Source organism: Budorcas taxicolor, chromosome 1, assembly GCF_023091745.1.
Source record: "Budorcas taxicolor isolate Tak-1 chromosome 1, Takin1.1, whole genome shotgun sequence".
Classification (NCBI taxonomy): domain Eukaryota; kingdom Metazoa; phylum Chordata; class Mammalia; order Artiodactyla; family Bovidae; genus Budorcas; species Budorcas taxicolor.
In genome coordinates, this window is record NC_068910.1 from 206,472,955 (window position 1) to 206,495,015 (window position 22,061).

At 50.0% G+C, this 22,061-nt stretch overlaps 1 protein-coding gene across 2 annotated transcripts in view; it reads left to right on the forward strand.

Moving 5' to 3' along the window:
- Window positions 1-2,011: 2,011 nt before the first annotated feature.
- Window positions 2,012-22,061, forward strand: part of ABCG1 (ATP binding cassette subfamily G member 1) — a 66,304-nt gene continuing 46,254 nt past the window's right edge. For both annotated transcript variants that reach the window (XM_052644752.1, XM_052644822.1), the window contains exons 1-2: window positions 2,012-2,143; window positions 8,953-9,187. In XM_052644752.1, coding sequence (XP_052500712.1) covers window positions 2,102-2,143; window positions 8,953-9,187 — 277 coding nt within the window. In that variant the 5' untranslated portion in view covers window positions 2,012-2,101. The remainder of the gene's footprint in view (window positions 2,144-8,952; window positions 9,188-22,061) is intronic.

A 22,061-nucleotide genomic window follows, 5' to 3' on the forward strand; every position in this document is an offset into this window, starting at 1 on the left:
GACCGACCTTATTCACCATTTGCTTATTCCCAGGTTTGGCACAAGAAGGATAACATTAGTAAGGATTAGAATTGCTGGCTATGTGTCCATGAGCAGTGGAGCACACATTATCTCCCACGTTGGCTGAGATGATTGTTATCACCATGTACAGATGCGTAAGCAGAGCTCTCCATGGCCTGTAACGGAAAAGCCAGCAAGAACCCACTTTACCACTGTCTTCCCTCTCTGGCTTCATCCTCAGGCTCCACATGTCTCCCTGCCCATTCCCAGGAGCTTGGCGAGCAGAGCCTTACACTTCCAGTACCTGACCAATCACTGGCCAGATCAGCTGGTGTAGAGCTGGGGGCAGGGGCAGTTCCAGAAGGATGTTCTGAGCACATGCCCAGCAGTGAGGAGAGTGGGTCTCAGGCAGAGAATACATGCCAGGGAAGTAGGACCACACTGTCACTTGTCCTGGCTGCACAGCACGGTCCAGTCGATTCTCATGGAGAGTTCCTCCATGGTCACGTTCTGTTGTGTCTTTCGCCCCTGTTTTGTGTTCCATTTGGCCCTGGGGCAAGTGGTGGGCTTCAGGGCCGCCCACAAATCCCAGGTCTCAGAGATGAGGCACCTCCATCCCTGCCTTTGGGTCTCAGTTCTCATAGACAGGCTTGTGAATCTGAAACCTCTTTCCAGAACATTTGGAGTTCATTGGCCTCCCTGCTCAGCATGTTCAAGGCACCACACAGCCTGGTGGGCCCGGCATGTAGAGAACCAGTGGCACCTAGAGATACAGCAGTCAGATTTCTTAACAACAGAATAGAGGTGATGCGTGAACTATTCAAGTGAACTGTGCAGACAAAAGCAGGGCCCTCTCGCCTTTGAACTCATACTTTACACTGCCTTTCCCTCCATCCTTTGATTCGAGGGTCATGAGACCTCAGGTGTAGCCCCCCTGCCTGGCATGAAAAGCCGTGCTCCCTCTCCCCGTGAGAAAAGCAGGGGCTTCACCAACCTGAGGAAAAGTGGGGAGGGGTGACCCAGGTGTGCTGGAGGTGAGAAGGGATGCATTCCCACCTGTGGTCCCCACATGCAAACCACTGAATAAAAGTATTAGCCTCTGAGATTGGGAGTAAGAAATGTCTTATCACCATGGTTACCAGGAAATGGTTCCACTTACTTATAATAAGGGTCTTAGCAGGCCATCTGATACTCCCATCTGGGGCCACATGAGAGGGTGTCTGATGTGTCTCTCCTTATGCAGTTACATGAACACAGCTGTGAGCCAGGTACTGGGAACACTAAATTAAAAGAAAAAAAAATGTTTTTGGTTTTTTGTTAAGGTGGGAGTTGGGAAGCTGGGGGAGGACAGAGGCCTGGGCATCTTCACCTAGCACCCTTTTGTTACCCAGGCCTTAACTCTGCGTCTGGCACCCAGCAATGTTGGGTGAATGAGTGAATGTGCTGCCTCAGTTTGCAAGGGCGGGTGTCCCAGATACAGAACTGTAACGGGGGGCGGGTATTGGAGCGGCCGTCTCCTCTTTAGTTCTCACGCTCCTACCTGGCAGAGAGGTGCCCAACAACGGAAAAAAAGAGAGAGAGAGAGAAGTTCCTTTACCCTTCCACTCTCCCTCCCAAAACGAACTCCGCAACCCCCCTCCCGGCACAGCACTACAGGCTGTAAGGTGGCAGTCCTGACGGGGACCCCCCGCTGACAGTCGGGGGCCCAGGGTCTCTGGCCCAGCCCTCGTGAGTTTCGGAACTCGAAGACTCGAGGTCCGGGGAGGATCCTCGGCACCTGCTGGGCCAGCGGCTCGGACAGCCAGTGGAGCTGGGACGCGGAGAACTGGGCCAGCCGCGCCCCCGCAGAAGCAAAACAAGAGCACGCGCACCTGTCGGCTCCGCCCCACCCCCGCGCGCCGGCCAATCGCTGGTAGAGGGCGGGGCCGGAGTGGGCGAGTCGTGGGCGGGGCCGGGGCCCCAGAGCCCTTAGAGCCGGAGCCCGAGCCCGAGCCCGCTCCGCGCGCAGCAGCCGAGCCGGTGCGAGCGCAGCCTCGTGCCCGCCGCCCGTCCCCGCCGCCCTCAGCCTTGTCCCCGCCGCCGCCGCCGCCGCCCCCGGGGCATGGCCTGTCTGATGGCCACTTTCTCGGTTGGCACCGCCATGGTGAGTGAGCGCATCCTTTGCCCCCGGCGCTGGGTTCTGTTCTCCGGGAGAATAAGAAACGCACAAAGACCCGCACCCTGACATCTGCCCGTGAGCCCCTGGGGAGGCGCCCGACTCACATCGCCCCCCGCCCTGGCCACCTGACGCCTCAGGATGCTGCTTGCAGCCGAGGACGCGGGGAAGGCGGAGGGCCAGGGGACGGAGGAAGGGAAGGAGGAGGTCCCACGACTAGACAGATGGCCTTGACCTCGTCCGCCTCAGAGTGCTCGGCCTGGGAACCCATGGCATACTGGGGTGGGGCGGCAGCCTGGGCCAGAGAGAAAAGGGGGTCCCATCCCTCTGCCCGCTCGCGTGGCGGGAGCCTGAGGATCCGGCGCTTCTTGCGCTGCTCTCCGGAGCGCCAGCACTGTCTAGGGGAACAAAAGAGAGAGAGGTGGTCGAGAGCCTGGGCTGCCCCTTCGCCCCCGGGGACAGCCTCTCCCAGACCTGCTCAGGAGGGGCCTAGACGGAGTTAGGGGGAGGCGAGTGAGGGGCTAGCCTGGGTCACATTTCTCTACCCTGGGAAGAGACTGGGGTGGGGACAAAGGCGCTCATCTCACTCTTCCCAAGGGTGCCAGCTCCGTAGGGGGACCACCGGGTGCAGGCGAATTCTTTGCTAGACACTTACAGTAAGTGCTGTTTCTATAGGTGGTCAGGAGTCTCCTCTTGCCCTTTAAAACAGCTCCATAAACTCACATTAGGAAAAAAGCAAAACAAAAGTCTCACCCATCCCAGGGCCTTTCATTTCTATGCCCAGCACACCGGCAGTGCAGTGAGGTACTTCTGGACTGATTTCAGGTCATCTAAAGTACAGATAGAATAAAGTATTCCGTATTCCAAGCCATCTCGCCTCCCCCCCACCAACCGCCCCCCCCCCCCACCATGCATCCCTCTTCTGTCCTTTGTCTGTGTGTTTACTATCCTGCTAGTCACTTCCCATGAGCTGTAACCCCACCGTGCACAGCACGCACGGGTTTCTTCCCCATCCTTTGCCTTTATTTCATTTTTAGCATCCTGTATTTGAAGTCAGCAGGGCTCCGCAGGATTTGACCGACAGTTACCTCTTGCCTTGAGCGAAAGAAAAAAAAAAGTAGCCGGGTTTCTGCGCATGCTCTGCTCTGACAACTGCATCCTATGATTCCAAACAGGTTACTGTAGAACATACCCAGCCTCGCCAGCTCATTATATAATGATTTTGTGTAAACCGAGAGAATGGGGCCGCGGACACATTGAGGAGGTTGGCAGAGCAGGAAAGAGCCAGGGACAGGGGGATCCACATGCCGGGTCCCATCTCTGGAAGGTCTCTGCCTTTATGACCTAGCTTCTTATATATGAGAGGGATACCCAAATGAAAAAGGCAGCCCCCTCATGACGTTTGCTTTTATCTGGTTGAATGTTTGGGTAACACTTGACTATTTTTCATTTTGCACTTGTTCATTTCTTTGGGATTCCAGAATGAAGGTGGGAATGGAAAATGAAGGAGATTATTGTTGTTAGTTGTGGGTAAAGAAAGTTTCAGGTCTTGGAGGTGCCTGGTAACTAACTCTTGAAGCCCTTTCAAAGCTGCAAAAGTGGTTTATACATGTGGGACAATAGTGAATCAGCATGTTTTAAGGTAGAGATGTTTTTGCCAAGATTTCCTGAATGTTACCTTACGGTTTGATGCAGCACCAGAACTTAGATGTTTCTTTCACAGGAGGCTGAGCTCACTTTTTTCAGAGAATGTTGTTTTGCGTGAAAATCATTCTCCCTGAAAACGTTGTCCTTTTTTAAATTTAAAATTTCGACCCAAGTCATAAGCAGAACCCTAGAGACATTCCTAGGGCCCTAAACTTTCCTCTAGGGTCCAGCCCAGGGCTGACTGCCAGGTGTGAGTCTAGAGAAGGTGCCTTGGAGGATGGGAAAACCACCCACCCGTGTTCGCGAGTCCCTGAGCTGGGCTGGGTGGGGCGGGCAGGGCTCCCAATGGGATTGGCATTTGGGGCTGTTGGAAGCCAGGTTTTGGAGACAATGAGGTTGGCACTGAATGACCGTATCAGTGACACCTACCCTTTGCTTAATTAAGGGCTTGACACGGGTTCTTTTCCCTTAGGCAGTGCTCTTGAGGGTGCTGGACCTAGTTTTCCCTTTTTTTGTGCTCAAGGTTCCAGTGTGTGTGTTTTTGTGGGGGGGTCTGCCCTCCAAATGCAGGGTCCACTCATCAAGGTGGACACTGTAGCTGGCAGCAGGGAGAGAAGTGGGAGAGAGTGCATGCCAGTGCCTGGAGCCTGTGAGTTCCTCTTTCCTTTCCTTCCCAAGATGCTGTGAAAAGATGCTGAAAAGTTTCTATCTCCAGCTGGGCTTCCCTGAGTAAAGAGAGTGAACCAGCGTCACTATGGTCTGGGGTGGGGGCAGGGCTTGCTGACTGTTAGAGACCCTCCCTAGCTAAATAGGTATCTAGATATGCAAGGAAATCAGTGGCCCAGAAAAAATTCTTGCCAACAGCAAGCAAAAACAGTCCAAATGGGTCTCCTTGCCACTCAACACCTGTGAATGGACTTGCTATTATTTACCGTTTATTATGCAGCACTAGTTGTGTGGAGGGAGAGGGCAAAGACAATGCTTTGGTAAGACAGGGAAACATACAATGAAAGGGAACAAATAGGGAGGGAAGATATATTTGTTTCATTTTTAATGAGCTCCGGAGGCTAAGGACAAGCTAGCTGTAACCTACATCCTCGGCAGCTCTCATCTGAGGATGTGTTTGAAGAGAGCTGGTCTATTTTGGAGTGACAGCCACTACCTCCCATCAGACAGGATTGTAGGATTTTATTAATTGGACACCCGTTGGAAAGACGGGTGATGGTATGCGCTGCTTTGGTTGCTTTGGAAGGTGGGCTTGTACGGTTTCCCCAGTCTCTTGTGGCTTTGCCTGTGATGAACAGGGGCTGGGATGGCCTAGGGACTACTGCAATTTGCCTATAGCAAGCCAAGCAATATTCCGGCGTGATTAGGGACGCTGCCTGTGGGAGCACTCTGCAGGAGCTGGCCCCCAGCTCGGCCTCTCCTTAGCCCTGGGGCCTCAGGCTCTGTGAAGTGGAGTGGAAAAGGGTATACCCCCTGTCGAGCTGTGGAGACAGAAGGGGAGTAATCTATGCAGCCTGGAGTGTAATTGGGCACATTGTCGTGCATTACTGAATGAATAGTCGCTATTGTTCATAATCATTTACCTACCACGCCGGAGGCATAATAATTCAAAACTTTATATAGGAAATACGGGCCTCTGGCTTCTCTCTTTCAGTTCCAAATCAGTTTACTCACCCAGCTTTGTCCCACCGGCCCGTCCATCTGTCTCCCTCCCCACTATCCCCAGCTAGTGGAGGTCACTCACTTCCACCACCCTCCTGCCGCCCGGGCTCCCGCACCTTGCGGAGCTACTCGGCTACTGGCTACTTCCTCCTTGACATCCCTCTGCGGCCCCACAGAGACTTCCAGATAGAATGCAAATCCCTTAACAAGCTTGGCAAGCCCTCCACCCTGTGGACCCGGTGAGCCTCTCTAGTCCCATCTTGTTCCAGAAGCGCTTTCCCCCACCCCACATGGGCGCTCCAGCCCCCGAATTTCCGGTCTCCAGGTGCTCCGCCCTCTCCTGCTGCCCAGCCTTTGCACCTGCTGTTCCCTCGCAGGGAACGTCATGAAGCAGCACCTCTCCTCCACCTCCCCTTGCTAAGCCCAGCTCACAGTTTATTTCCTCAGAAGCACTGTGTGTCCCACACCCCCAGGCCCGCGCTGCACTGGGTGACCCCTGCGGGTCCCAGTAGCGTCTTCCTTCTAGTCCTGGCCCCTTCGTATTGAAATTCTTTGGGGCCCAGTCTTGGCCCTGAGCGTGTCTGGCTGGCTGGCTGCGGATCCCCAGGGCTCTATCTGGGCTAAGAGTGAGGGAGGGAGGGAGTAGATAAGTCTAGAGGGGAAGTCAGGCCCTTGCCATGCTCCAGGTGGGCATCTGCTCCAGCTGGGAGGAGGGTGGAGTAATGGCTGCTCATCCCCGTGCTGTGTGAGCTTCATCAGCACTGCGAGACCCGACGTGTCCCTGGGCTTCCTCAGAATGGTCCACCTTGGCGGGAGGGGGAAGGCGGCCACGCTCTGCGGAGGGGCTGCTGGAAACTCCCTGTCCCTAACTGAACACAAAACGATTGGCCACCCAGACTTTAGAGCCTCAGGATGCCACGCAGACATCTCACCTTTCAAGGTGGGGGGTGAGGACGGACTTTGGAGACCAGGCCTGGAGCTAACTGCCCTGCCCATTGGTCTCTCCACTACCCCACGTGTGCGTGCATGCTCAGTCGCGTGGACCTTTTGCGACAGTGGACTGTAGCCCGCTAGGCTCCTCTGTCCATGGAATTTTCCAGGCAAGAATACTGGAGTGGGTTGCCAAGCCCTCCTCCAGGGGATCTGCCTGACCCAGGGATAGAACCCCTTTTCCTGCGTCTCCTGCACTGCAGGAGGACTCTTTACTGCTGAGACCCACCCCCCCCCCCGCCCCGGCCCCTAGCCCTTCCACTACTACCGTACCCACCACGCCCCCCGCCCCTCCAGCCCCCGGGAAGGGGTGGCTGTCTCCTCCTCCACTACACGACCCCCGGCCAAAGCCAGGACTGGTGCTTCCAGGACTCTCGTGGAGTCACACTGGGTTATAACCCGGAGAAAGAAGCTCCTGTTCCCGGAAGGGCAAGACAGGTGGCACAGGAATGGCATTTGGGGCTGCTCTGTGTGCTGGAGTTGAAGGTGAGCGTCGCACTGGTGGGTCAAAGCCAAGCTCGTGCAGAACTAGGGCAGGGTCTCTGTTGTTCCTTCAAGGGGTCCCATCACTGAAGGCGCTGGGCCAGCGCGGATGCGGAAGCCTTGCAGCGCCCTCCTGGGCTCAGGAGGGGCTCCTCCACAGCCCAGGCTCTGAGGAGGCCCGTTGTCAGGCTGACACAAACCCGATTGTGTGGGGGATGCACGAACCCACTCATGTTTGCATTTGAAGCACTTCACGTGCTTGGTGCCAGCAGCAAAGCAAGATTAATTTTGTCAAGAGTTTTACTCTGCACTTTAATTTTTATCCACAGAATGTTACAGTCAATGAACTAAGTTCTGATGCAGTTAAGCTTTCCAGAGGTGGGAGATGCCTGGGAGGTGTGTGTGTGTGTGTGTCTTTTTTTAAACTGCAAAACAACATTTTCAAGCATCGTAAGAACCAGAAACCCCTGTGGTCACATCTCCCCATCCCCTTACTCCTGCTTTAAAGATTTGAAACCTCCAAATCCTCTGATACTGCAGGGGCCCTTAAATCCCATGATGGAAATAATGTCAGCTCATTAAGGATGCAGTCACTGTATACACAAGAGGTCATTCTAATGGGGAGGGGGCTTGTTTTGGTCACTAGAGTTGCTGGGGTTTGTAAGAATGTTTATTGATGGTCCACCCTCTGGTTTTGTTTTAGGTTTTTTTAATAGAAACAATAATGATCAAAAAGCCATCAACTTTAAAGAAATACCCCACAAACCTATGGAAAAATAACAGTGTGATATTATTCCTGTTTAGAACAGATAGCAGTATGTCAGGGGCTACCCAGCCTTACAGCCATCAGAAGGGCCTGAATTATCAAAGACGGTCATCCAGATCAGACTAGATCAGGTGGACTGCCTTCAACAGTATGGAGGTGTGTCACTGGAGGCCCACGCTTTTGGCATGGGGGAATGTTCTCTCTCCATTCAAGAGACAGCTAGAAAAAGCACAGCACATTATTTGTCCACCCCAGGGTTCTTCTGTGTTTTGGATGTGCCTGAAGCATATTGATTTGTTCAGTATTGCCAAGCCATTAGAAAGGATATTCCTTTCTCTGCATAAATACTTTTGGTTCTTGGGTCACCTGCTCAGTGGACTCCCAGTGGAAGCCTGAAAGGCCAATGGAGCTACGTATTAGGTATCCTGGTGATGCAGTGGAAGAGGAACCTGTTTTTATGGATGACTCATATTCTGGTGTTCTTGCTTGGGAAATCCCAGGGATGGGGGAGCCTGGTGGGCTGCCGTCTATGGGGTCGCACAGAGTCGGACACAACTGAAGCGACTTAGCAGCAGCAGCAGCAGCATATTCTGGGATCCCTTCTGCCCCTCACTTGATCGTAGAGTTCCTTAAAATAGTCTGTGCTTCAGTTTCCTTGTCTGTATCACAGAGAAAAAAATCAAGCTTTCCAACACTTCAGAGCTATTATGAAGATACAGTGAGAGAGGAGAGTTGTAGGGGGGTTGGAAAATTTATCAGGAAAACACAAAGACCAACTCCCAGGGGTCCAAGTGATACCATTGCTCTTGAAAAACGTGTATGACTTTACACCAGGGAGGTACTGAACGAGATCATCATAAAGCTCTTTCAGCTGTGCACTTCTAGCAGTCTCATGCATTTTTGTTGGGTTTTTTAACAAGTGGACTGTAAGTAGATGATTTTTTAGGGTGGCTGATGTTTCATTCTTTGAGACAAGTGGTGTATTTATTTTGGTTTTGTGATTAGATGCTATGATTTCTAAATAAGACGGTAGATCTGTTTCATAGTTTATCTTTAGCATATTTATAGTGGTAGAAGAAGTGAAGCCTGGAGAGAGGGAATTCCTCTAGGGGAGCACCCATCCTGTGCTGCTGAGGGCACGGTGGAGGGTGAGGAGTGTTGATAGATGGACGGTTCTCTTCTTGTGGTCCTTGCCGTGATGTAGCTTACACTCGCTCTTGGCGCTTCTTTCCTGTCTCCTTAGAACGGCTCTTCAGGGATGACAGAGCCCAAGTCAGTGTGCGTCTCGGTGGACGAGGTAGTCTTCGGCAACAGGGACACCATGGAGAAGGAGCTGTTGAACGGACATCTGAAGAAGGAGGACAACAATCTCACAGAAGCCCAGCGCCTCTCCTCCCTGCCTCGGAGAGCGGCAGTGAACATTGAGTTCAAGGACCTCTCCTACTCTGTCCCAGAAGGCCCCTGGTGGAGGAAGAAAGGTAGGCAGCGGAGCAGCTGGAGCCTTCGCGGTGGGCGGAGCCTTCGGTGGTGGGCGGAGCCTTCGGTGGTGGGCGGAGCCTTCGGTGGTGGGCGGAGCCTTGAAGGAATCATCAGGTGGTTTGGGAAAATCTGGGTCTGGAAGGTGGGGGACTGTCTCTTTCCACTCCGGCTCTGCTGTGGCCAATCTCTCTGATTGCTTTATGCCTGATTTTTGGCTTCCCTGGTGGCTCAGACGGTAAAGCGTCTGCCTGCAATGCGGCAGACCTGGGATCTATTCCTGGGTCGGGAAGATCCCCTGGAGAAGGAAATGGCAATCCACTCCAGCACTCTTGCCTGGAAAAATCCCATGGACGGAGGAGCCTGATAGGCTACCGTCCATGGGGTCGCAAAGAGTCGGACACGACTGAGCGATTTCACTTTCTCACTTTTTTCATGATATGAACAGATCAGATTAGATGACTCAAGAGACATCTTGAGTGTTTTTGTTTTTGTCTTTCTCACTGAAGTGTAGTTGATTTACAATGTTGTGTTGGTTTCAGGTGTACAGAAAAGTGATTCAGTTATATATATATATATATGCATACTTTTATAGCTTCTTTTCCATTAAAGGCTATTGTAAGATATTGAATAGCATTCTCTGGGCTATACAATAGGTCCTTGTTGTTTATCCATTTTATACACGTGGTGTGTATCTGTTAACGCCAAACTCCTAATTTATCCCTCTCCTTCTCCCTCTGGTAACCACAAGATTGCTTTCTTTGTCTGTGAGTCACACAGTAGTTCTTAAACTCTGATATGATCACGAAGTTTGACCAGCGCTCCTGTGTGCTGGCTTCCAGTCTGAACACGGAGGGTTCTCTTTACTGGATGCTGTTAATGTTAGTCTTTCTAGATGGGACTTTTTTAGTTTCAGAGAAAAATGGAAACAGGTGTTTCCTCCCATGCTTGAAGTGTTGAAAAGTAACCAGTGACCTAGGGTAACCTCTCTGGAAACCAGTTGTGTATGTTTATAGGTCTTGAAAGGACTGACTCAGGGGGGTGTTGGTGGGCTAGCCGTAAACACAGAAAAGCTGATGGAGCAGGTGAGACTTCAGAGATCGTGGGAGACGCGCACACACACGAATTTGCTGCTGCCCTTTTGCTTGTTGTTGGGAATCGACAACTGATGGTATTTTGAGTTTTCTTCGCAATGGAGATGCTCCTTTGCTAGCTCTGGATTTTCAGAGTGTAGAGATGATGCTTCCCTGGGTTGGTATTTATTTTTCAAGCCTGACTGACTTCTTCCCATGGAATTCACTCCTCATTCACCCCAGCTCTGTGTACCCACCCTGCGTCCATCTTTGGAGGCAGGGGAGGGAGGTGACTGGGAGAGGGCATGTTAGATGTCACCCAGAAACGATGGTCTATAGTTTCTACTGAACCATTTAAAACAACTGGAAAATCATGAGGAATTTGGAACAAAGTGATTCAGGTACCTTCTAAATGTTTATATTGTTTAAACCTTTTAACTTAATCTAGGCTCTATCCTTCTTTCTTTATGAAGAAGGCCCACCAAGACTCACTTTTTTTTTTTAACTTTTCATCTTTCTGCCCTCTCTTGCCTTCCCTCTCTTGTTTCCTACTGCCTTGACACGAATCTGTTGAGATGGTTGGTGTGGCACCCCAGAATCCCTTAGAACCATGGTTTTAGAGCCTTGATTGACAGATCCCTGGGACTTTGGAGCCAAGTTGACTGTGGGATGACTGTGGGTCTGTTACCACAACCAGGAACAGATCCCAAACAAATACTATCAGCAGCAGATAGTATCTGAGTGATCTGAGACATATTTTCAGGGTGTGTCAGCCTGTTTCATTAACAAAGAAATTCTGTGAGAAGCTCAGGAGCCTATTTGTTTGAGCCTCTTGAAATTTCAACATAAGTTTCCAGCTTTTTCCTTCTTCACTTAAACAAAGATTTTTATTGAAAAAATGCACTAAGTGACTAGGAGGACATTGTGAGGTTTTGACCTGCTGCATCTCTATAGATAAGTGGTGGCAAACCTGTGGGAGAGTGAACAGGTTTCTGTCCATGTGTTACGTGTGGCCTTGGAAATGTGATCATGGTGTTAGCAGTGCTTAGATGGGTATTTTTCAAATGGAGACAACTTGCAATGCAGAAACGCCAACATTTGAAAATGGAGGCAGAATGTTGGCTTGAAATCCAGCCTGGCAGGTGTTCACTTGGGGCTCTGGCAGGTGAAGAATATCACTTCCTGGCCAGATGTGTGGCTTGCCCACACTATAGTCTCTACTTGTTAGAACTGGTCACGCTGATTGTCAGTGGAAATGGCCTCTTAATTAGCAAGGGAGAGGCCACCAAGGTCCATGGCCAGTGGCCTACTAGGAAGCCTTGCCCAGGTGGCTTCTGGGTAGACACTTGCCCTGAAGTAACCTCTGTGTAGGCTCGGGATGGGGGGCTGGGTGGAGGAGTAGGGTGTGGGCCCCAGGGACCTGCCTGTGAGTCAGAGATGGTTAGGGCTGGAGTGGAAGGCAGGCTGATGTGTCCGGGTTGCTGGTTTCTCAAGCAGCGAGGCCTGACTTCTCCATCCGGCTTCCTCCTTGGCCTCTGCAGCACCTCTGTTCGCTTCCTCCGGCCCTGCCCTCCTTCCCGGCACTCCATCATTTCCTTTGTTCTTGGTGCCCCAGTGGTTTATCACTCCCACACGCCCGGAGGCTGGGGGGGGTACTTGTCCACCTTCTCACCAAATCAGAGGAAGCAGTATGTGCAGGACTTGCCCCGAGCCTCAGCTTCGGGGATGGCCAGAGGCTGGACGGTGGTTTCAGACTTGGTGGTCCAGCTTGGTGCCCAGGCCACGCCTGGTGCAGGGCCTCGGAGTGCCAGGGTTCCTGTGGCCACAGGGCAGCGGTGCTTTCTCCAGGCTCAGTGCCCACAAGGCCCGCTCTGCTGCTGCTCATCCAGCTGGCCAGCGTCTCCCTTTTCTCTTGGTGGCAGCTTTATATTCGGCGTCACCTCTGTGTGATGTGTGATGCCAGGCGTCATGCCGAGTGCAACTGACGGTTGGGGCAGGAGCTTTTGTGCTTTTTTCTCTCACCATGTTCTGTTCTTCTGTCTGTATTGAGTTGTTTGTTTTTTAAAATTCAACGTTATGTGCCAAGCTCACTATAAGGATCACAGCGGGGCTGAATGCAGCGCACTGAGGAGGGGAGAGGCGTTTCTGAAAGGAAAATGAGAGTTGTGGGTTGAGAGGGTGACGTGTTTCAGGACTGCCTGGTTGTATAGTGAGTGATGGACACAGGAGCCTAAAGGCTGGGGTGGTCGCTCAAAGTCAGAGCCAGCACCTCCACTCGCCTTGGATTCCTGTCCATGCTTCTCCCCCTCACACAGACACTAGTCCACTCAAGTTAACTCCAGGAAAGCCTCCCCCGACCCCCATCCCAGAACATGGTGCTATACAATAACTCGACACAGAATGCTGTAGCAAAGTCTGTCACTGGCATTAGAATAATATCACAAGCTCCTACACAATTATTTTAAAGAAGATGGATAAAGGAAGCTTCATAACCCTTAGTGGAAAGGATGTGAGTGACACCATGTTTAAGAAGGCGATGTCAGCCCTGGTTCTTTACAATTCTTGAGCGTGATGATTGCCAGGCATTGACTGTGGCCTTTGAGAAAACATCTTGAATTTTCAATTGTAGTTACATTTTCACTATATGATTAATGATGTCTTTAGAGGAAAATGTGGATCGTATAATAGATTCCTAGTAGAGAGCATAATTGTGAAAGGAACCATTCCCAGGAGAAAAGAGTGCCCCCCGGGGAGGATCTCACTGACTTCTGATACAGTAATGACTTTACCTCAAGGAATTCACTCATGGAGCCAGAGTTGATGGGACAGATGACTTGGAACAGTTTGGACGTTGGTATCATAACATTAACTGGTCACGTGAACTACTGTGTTGAGGGAAATAGGGGAACGTCTAGTTTAATTGTCCTCACTCACCCCAGTGTGACTTAAATTTGAAAGTAGCTTTTGCTTTGTGGAAGCTAGGCACTGCGTTGGTGTTGGTAACATTTAGGACTCCATATATATATATGTATATATATTTAATTTTTTTGATTGGAGTATAATTGCTTCACAATGTTGTGTTAATTTCTGCAGTACCAGGAAGTGAATCAGCTATAGCTGCCATCTATGGGGTCACACAGAGTTGGACAGCACTGAAGTGACTTAGCAGCAGCAGCAGCATACATATAATCCCCTCCCTCTTGTACCTCCCCCCACCCCCACTCATCCCACCCCTCCAGGTTGTCACAGAGCACTGAGCTGAGAGCTTCCTGTGCTAGACAGCAGCTCAGGACCCCTGTTAGGAAGAGAATCCATATCATGAAAGGCTGAGGTGGAGCAGAGGCAATTCTACATGCATACAGCACTCCCTGGCTTTCAGAGCTTGTCCATGAAGTGGAATAGTGGGTACTCTTGAGTCGTCTGCCTTCCAGGGAGAATGAAGCCATTTCCATTTATAAAATTCAAGCAGCACTTTGGTTTAGGTGACTCAGGGGCCAATTCTGTCCTTTCAATGCAGTGAGTATAGGAGGTTCGGAGACATATCCCAGGTCACAGGAGCAGGGGAGGTGGGACACGAAAGCATGGGGGCCTTGAGACTAGCCCCAATGAGACACCCAGTAAGCCCCCGGCTTCAGCATGGGCACCTGACAACAGGCCCACCGTGGCATGAGTATGGTTCGCCCCTTTTTACAGAACCACTGAGGGTTGCCTTACTGTTACTTCTGGTTTATTTTCCCTTTAATAGGCCTGCCTGGATGTCAGTCACCTCTGCCTTTCACAGGGACCCATAAAGAGGCTTCCTAATCTCTTGGAGAGGCTTGGCTGTCCTTCCTCTCCGGAGGGAGGTGAGGCTGGTGTGCCTGACATGCTTTGCACAAACAGGTGACTTGATTCTTAGAAATGAAATTACACCTCCCCAGATTACCTGTGGGTTGAGAACAAAAGTAATCCTAGCTGGGGCTTTAGAGAGTCTTCTTTCCTCTTCCTCAGCCCGGCTGGGGTCTCAACATGCTAATATTTTGATGGAATGGGACAGCACCTCCTACTCTGAAACTAGACCCTCCAGCCTCATCCTTGCCAAATGTCAGGATAGAGTTAAACATTCTGGGCGGCCCCACATCAGATTATCTGTATTGGTTTGCTTCTGAGCCATAAAAATGCATTTGAATGCCCTTCTCAAATTCAAGTTTGCTTTCTCTTAATTTCCACAGCTATTTCACAAGGCCTGCAATGACAGGCTAGCTAAAATGAGTAGAAGGTGCCATTAAAATCCCTTTCAGCAATTCCATTAAGGGGAAGACTGGATTCCATCCCAGCACTGGGTGACTGGATCCAACTGGTGGGGATATAGATGGGGAGGAAGGCCAGTGAAAGGAGGACTGTAGAAATCCCAGAACAGTGAGGGGGCTCTAGGGGGTGGGTTGCCTAGGTGTGAAGGCAGGTTTATGCTCCTCTAGCATGAATGATATTTAAAAAATTAATTTTTATTGGAATATAGTTGCTTTACTATGCTGTATTAGTTTCTACTGCACAGCAAAATGAATTGGCCATACATCGATTACTTTCATCTTCTATGAACCTGTCGTGCAAAGGCAAGCTTTCTTTGGGGAGCAAAGAAAAGGCTTCTGCTACTCTGCCTTTGTTTTTGAGGCTGTGGCTGGTCTTATGGTGCAGTTTAGCAAACCTAGACCTTGCTTACGAGGACTCCCTGCTTGATGCTGGGGTGCTGACATGGGGAGCCCAATGACCCCAGGTCACCTTGGTGAATGGAGACAGCTGGAGCTCTCCTCTGCCTCCTCCGGGGCCAGTTGCCAGGTTCTCTGTGGCTCCCTGGAATGATGAGGTCTTCTGGAATAGTTCTGAATCTCTGCCTTATAGGCTCCGAAAGAGGCTTTGAAAAACTATAGCGAAAGTGAAGTGAAGTTGCTCAGTCGTGTCCAACTCTTAGCGACCCCATGGACTGCAGCCTACCAAGCTCCTCCATCCATGGGATTTTCCAGGCAAGAGTACTAGAGTGGGGTGCCATTGCCTTGAAAAACTATAGAGGATGGGCCAACTCTCCTGACAGATGGAGGTAGTGTGACCATGTATAAAACCAAAAGAGTTTGCTAGCTTACAGGCAGAACTTGAACATCCAAAGGGTCTAGGCACCCTCTCTGTAGCTCTCTGGGGCCTGCTGCATGGAGGTCAAACCATCACTAACTGGGACCTGGAATCAGGGGTGCATGATCCCTATGTAGTCTGATCAGGCTCTACAGCCCCCACAGACATAGCACAGGTGACCCTGCTGACACTGGCTTTGAGGTCTCCTCTTCTCCTTCATGTCCATGTCAGGCCACCCCAGTCGCCTTCCAGTTGGCAGGACCCGCTAACACACTGCCATTTTTCTAAAGAGTGTGCCTGGTCTGGAGCCATCTGGTCTCCTCAGTGTGACCTTGCAGGATGGTGCTCTGCTTAGTGGGGGGTTGGTGTCACTGTGTCACTTTTTGAGTACATTCTTGTGACACTCATCTTCGCCTGCTGGGTAGGTACCCTCCTGCCTTCCTTTAACACCCCCAAGTATGCTCATTAAAACTTCATATGCTGGAACTAACATCTTCTTGTATAAACCAGAACTTTAAGATATAACCGAAGGTGACATTCTGCTGAACATGAAACCATTTCTTTTGTGTATAAACCGGTAGAATAAAATGTTTAGTAACCACACACCTGCTTGTTTTGAGTTCAGTTCTAGAACCAGCAGAATTGCTTATTTAAGGAACAAAGGCAACCACGTGGGTCAGATGAAAAACATTTGGAAAGACTGACCTGAACAAAACGAGGAGCTTTTAGGATGGTGGTACATCCTCTCTAAAACCTTCACTGATGGAGTTCCAAAACCTCTATAGAAAACTTACCTTTGAATAAAGTATCTCTAGTATTGGGTGGTTTTGCCCATAATTTGCAAAAAGGCATCAGGAGGCATTTTCAGAGTCTAGGATGGAGGCGGGTGTGCCTGCCGTGACTTGACCTGACCCACAGCCCTTAGTTTTACTTTTCGTCAGCTGTGTCTGCTGTTAGTCTTCTTTGTGCTTGACTTCAAGACTGCAATTATGTCCAATGGAGTCCTATATTTAGAGCCTGAATCTTGGAGCCCAAAGGAGCCTGGGAGCTCCCTGCTCTGACCTCTCACCCATGGGGCAATCTTTCTTGCTCCATCCTGACAGCAACCAAGGCCTGGCACCTCCCGGCTTGACCAGGTCCATGTTTGCACAACTCTCATTCTTAGAATTCTGTCTGTGGAGCTGAAATTTCAACTCGAGTAATGTTCATTTGTTGATCCAAGTTCTGCTTTTCAAAACTCTGAAGAAATGTGCATTATCTTGGTCTTGAAATGAGCTCACAAACTGGGAGGAAAAAAGCCTATGTACAAACCAGGTGCCTTAAGCTCCAGGGCTATCTGGAAAGGAGAGAATGAAAAGCATGTGGCTGGTAGAGGAGGTGAAGCTGGAGCCCTGCTCTGGGAGAAGGTAGCGCAGTGGCACTCCTGGGGGCAGGGCAGTGAGCAGGAGCCCCTCCCGGAACGCTGTCGGTGGTGAACTGATAAGGGTGGGGATAAACTGAAAAACAACCGGAGTCATTCTGTCTGTTTCTTTTACGGTCATCAGACAAGCTGCTGTGCTCAGACAAAAAGTCCCTCGCCTTGATATCTCCTCTGCCTATCTTGAAAGTGAACCTTTTAGCAGGAGTTTAATGGGATTTCTCAGTTGTTGTTTCTTCCCTCCCACTTTTGGGGGTTAAGTGTTTATTTTTTAAACAAATGCTTTTCTAAACAAATGCTGTTTGCTTTAGCATATTGTGTCTGTTAAGTGCACATGGGGAAGCCACAGGGCATCATTGTCAGTGTGGACCTAACCAGAAAGAAAAGGAGGCTTAGAAGGAGGCAGATGTCAGATTCAGGCCTAGACCTCGAATCTTACTAACCACCAGCCTCTCCACCAGCTCTGAGCTCCACTGAGAACCCTCCTCCCTCTGTCATTTTGCAGGTCCACGTAAGATCAGCTGTTTTTCTCACCTTTCTTTGCCCATGACAAACACAACCCCAGACCCGGTGGCAGCAAAGGTGCCACAGAAAGCCTCCCCACCTCCTGGGAAAGAGACCCCGAGTTCCTTCATGGGCTGGGCCGGGGGCGGCTGTGTTCACCACCCTAAGGACTCCGTCGATCCTGTGCCCTCCAGGATGGGGTTCTCGGGCCAGCTGTCCTTCACCTTGCCCTTCCTTCCAAGGGCGACCAGACTGGCTTGTCTCCAAGGAGCGAATTCACTGGGGCCAATCCCAACCCCCGCAACCCCTTCTCCCTATTCCACACTTCTCCCCCGGCGCCCTCGCCCAGGGCGGCTCTGGGGAAAGCGAGGCCCTGGCCGGCCAGCCAACAGGGCTCTTGCCCGGCTTTTAAAATGGAGTAAAAACCCTTGTCTTTTCCGCCGGGGCGGATGCTGATTCTGCAGGCCTGGGGCCCTGGGTGACGTTTGCACTGTCCTTGCCAAGCGGCGGGGACACACCTGCTTTCAGTCATATGGTTGAGGGTCCGGTGGAGGCTGCCTGGTGGTTTTCGTGCACGTCGGGAACCCTATATTCTGAATGGTTGGAAGAGAAGAGCACTGGCCGGCCCCTCAAGCGCGCGCGTAGGTGCGGGCTGGGCAGGGGCGCTCCGCTGCGCATGCGCAAAGGCCACCTGCCGACGCCGCCGCCCGCGCCGGGGTTACTACCGGTCAACGCTCGCGGGTAACCTCGGCGGCGGCGCCGTGCTTGGCTGCCCGCCCGGCGCGGTAGCTAAGCGGTAGCTGTTGCTAAGCGCGAACAGAGGATGCCAAGCTGCTAGGTCCGGATGCTGCGGCCTCTCTGAGCGGACCGGGCCGCCCTCCGCAGACCCTGCCCTGTGCACATCGGATGCCGAGCCTGAGTGCCACACGGCTCCAGACCAAATCCGACGGACACCTGGGCCCAGAAAATGAGAGAACCTTTCTATAGCCTAATTTTACCCTGGAGACGTCACTAACATGCATCTGATGAATGGAGTTCCTTTTTACCCATGATTATTACTTTGATGTCTATTTAAGCATAATTGGGAGACTTCACTGGGATAGAAATAGCATATAGATATTTAGAAAGACCATCTTGAGGGAAACTGGCTGGCTTCCTTGTGTAGTGTCTTCCTCCTGGAAGCTTTCCTCAGAATAGGGAAGCTTCATGAGGTTTCCGGACTTCTGTTGAAAGTGGAAGGTAGGGCCATGAGGCCAGGTGCGCGTGTTTCCTGTGAGACAGCCACATCCAAATCCTTGTGAATCATTCTTGTTTTGCTTTGTTTTAAATTCACCCTGTAGGTGAGACAGTGAGAAGCAGGGCCTCCTGCTTTGGGCCCGGCAGACTGAGCAGTCAGTGTTTTAAAATGAGCAGGGTGGTTCTTGGAATCCTGGGGTTCTGCTTAGGAATCCGAGGGGCAGATCGAGTAAGGGGGCTGGAATCCAGAGTGTCAGCTGCCAGGCTGCTGCTCCCCACTCCCTGGTGACTCACTTCCACCCTGGGTGGGTTTGTGAGGCTAGGAGAAACAGCAGCTGAACTTTATGTGTGCTTCCTGGAGCATACACGTGTACAAGGTGTGTGAATATAAACATGATCTACAAGTTGGGCTCCATTCCAGAGCCTTGAAGGCCAGGGATGCCTTGGTAGAAGCAGAGGTGCCATGCTTTGCCCCTCCCTGAGGACCAGGGTCTTCCCTGGACACCTGGCCAGTTTGGTTCCTCTGTGCTGAATTTAGGTGAGTTATGAAACATCCAGGGCTTCCTGGGTGGTGGTAGTGGTAAAGAATCCCGCTTCAAATGCAGGAGACTAAAGAGATGTGGGTTTGATTCCTAGGTTGGGAAGATCTCCTAGAGCAGGGCTTGGCAACTTGCTCCAGTGTTCTTGGCTGGAAAATTCCATGGACAGAGGAGCCTGGCAGGCTGTAGTCCATGAGGCTGCAAAGAGACTGGGCACACACACACACACACACACACACACACACACACACATGAAACATTCAGCACCATCATTTATATGGTTCTTGACCAAACACAAGGAGACAGGGAGTTAATAACTGTTCTCATAGCCTTGGGTTTTACTTGGTTGGTTGTTTGATTTTGTGATTGTAGAGTTGACGTTTTTGTAAACCTACCTAGAGAGTGTAGTTCTCAAGCACCAAGACTTGCTGACCTGAAGGTGGGATACAGGAATCAGAAATGGTGGTGGGTAGTTGCTAAGCAATAAATTCTCTCTTATGGTTTCCTGAGTGCTGCTGGTGAGGTGCGTGGAAAACCTTTGGAGAAAGAAGGAAGTGCACATTTATGATAGCTGAGTTGTTCCCTCATTATAAACAATAATGGGGCTTATTGCCAACACAAGAACAGATTATGGCCAAAAGCTGGTTGAAAAATGGAGAGTTTCATATTTCACCGGAGTCCCCATTAAGACATGCAAAGAAGCTTGTGGGTTTCCTATTTCTAAAGACCTGCATATTGGTCTGTCCAGAAAATGGTTCTGTCCTAAATGGTATGAGAGGGCAGGCTGTCTAGTCATGGGCTTCTGCTCTGACTGGCAGCCACAGGGGCATTGGTGGTGAGCCCAGTCTCTGTGTGGCCATGCATGACCAGCGCATAAATGCTGTTCTTGGGTTTCCAGATATTTAACATGAAATCCCATTGGCTGTAGTTTTGTGGAAAAGGCATTTTCTTTCCTTTAGAGTAATTTTGAGTTAATGTGTAATAAGAAGGAAGTTAAAGTGAACTGAATTATTATTTATTACATAGGGCTTTAAGTTCAGTTCAGTTGTTCAGTCATGTCTGACTCTTTGCAATCCCATGGACTGAAACACGCCGGGCTATCACCAACTCCCGGAGCTTGCTCAAACTCATGTATATTGAGTTAGTGATGCATTCCAACCATCTCATCCTCTGTTGTCCCCTTCTCCTCCTGCCTTCAATCTTTCCCAGCATCAGGATCTTTTCCAATGAGTCAGTTCTATGAGTCAAGTGGCCATTGTATTGGAGCTTCAACTTCAGCATCAGTCCTTCCAATGAATATTCAGGACTGATTTCCTTTAGGATTGATTGGTCTGATCTCCTTGCAGTCCAAGGGACTCCCAAGACTCTTCTCCAACATCACAGTTCAAAAGTATCAATTCTTTGGCGCTCAGCTTTCTTTATGGTCCAATTCTCACATTCATACATGACTACTAAAAAAACCATAGCTTTGAAATTATGGACCTTTGTCGGCAAAGTAATGTCTCTGCTTTTGAATATGCTGTCTAGGTTGGTCATAGCTTTTCTTCCAAGGAGCAAGTGTCTTTTAATTTCATGGCTGCAGTCAACATCTGCAGTGATTTTGGAGCCCAAGAAAATAAAGTCTGTCACTATTTCCATTGTTTCCCCATCTATTTGCCATGAAGTGATGGGACCAGATGCCATGATTTTAGTTTTATGAATGTTGAATTTTAAGCCATCGCTTTTACTTTTTCACTTTCATCAAGAGGCTGTTTAGTTCCTCTTTGCTTTCTGCCGTAAGAGTGTTGTCATCTACATACTGAGGTTATTGATGCTTCTCCTGGCAGTGTTGATTCCACCTTGTGCTTAATCCAGCCTGGCATTTTGCATGATGTTCTCTGCATACAAGTTAAATAAACAGGGTGACAATATACAGCCTTGATGTACTCCTTCCCCAATTTGGAACCAGTCAGTTGCTCCATGTCTGGTTCTAACTGTTGCTTCTTGACCTGCATAAAGATTTCTCAGGAGGCAGGTCAGCTGGTCTGGTATTTTCATCTCTTTCAGAAGTTTTCACAGTTTATTGTGATCCACACAGTCAAAGGCTTTGGCATAGTCAGCAAAGCAGAAGTGGGTGTTTTTCTGGAACTCTCTTGCTTTTTCTGTGATCCAACAGATGTTAGCAATTTGATCTCTGGTTCCTCTGCCTTTTTTAAATCCAGTTTGAACATCTGGAAATTCTCAGTTCACATACTGTTGAAGCCTCACTTGGAGAATTTTGAGCATTACTTTACTAGTGTGTGACATGAGTGCAATTGTGCAGTAGTTTGAGCATTCTTTGGCATTGCCTTTCTTTGGGATTGGGATGAAAACTGACCTTTTCCAGTCCTGTGGCCACTGCTGAGTTTTCCAAATTTGCTGGCATATTGAGTGCAGTACTTTCACAGCATCATCTTTTAGGATTTGAAATAGGTCACCTGGAATTCCATCACCTCCACTAGCTTTGTTCATAGTGATGCTTCCTAAGGCTCACTTGACTTCACAGTCCTGGATGTCTGGCTCTAGGTGAGTAATGATAGCATCGTGGTTATCTGGGTCATTAAGATCTTTTTTGTACAGTTCTTCTGTGTATTCTTTACACCTCTTCATAATATCTTCTGTTTCTGTTGGGTCCATACTGTTTCTGTCCTTCATTGCCCCTGGCCCTACACTGCATGGCTCATAGTTTCATTGAGTTAGACAAGGTTGTGGTCCGTGGATCAGTTTGGTTGGTTTTCTGTGTTACATGGGGCTTAGTTAAAATGTTCCTTCTTTCTCTCTTGTTTATTTTAATAAAATGATTCCCAGTCTAGTGCCCTTTAGTAGCTTGTGTTCAGCAGAGAAGGGGTTGAGTGGGAATGTGGCCTCAAGAGTTAGAGTCTGGGTTCAAAGCCTACCCTACTCTAGATGGGCATCTGGGTGAGTTACTTAAACTCCCTGTGAAAAGGGATTATTGGTAATAATACCCATGTTATTGAACCAAATA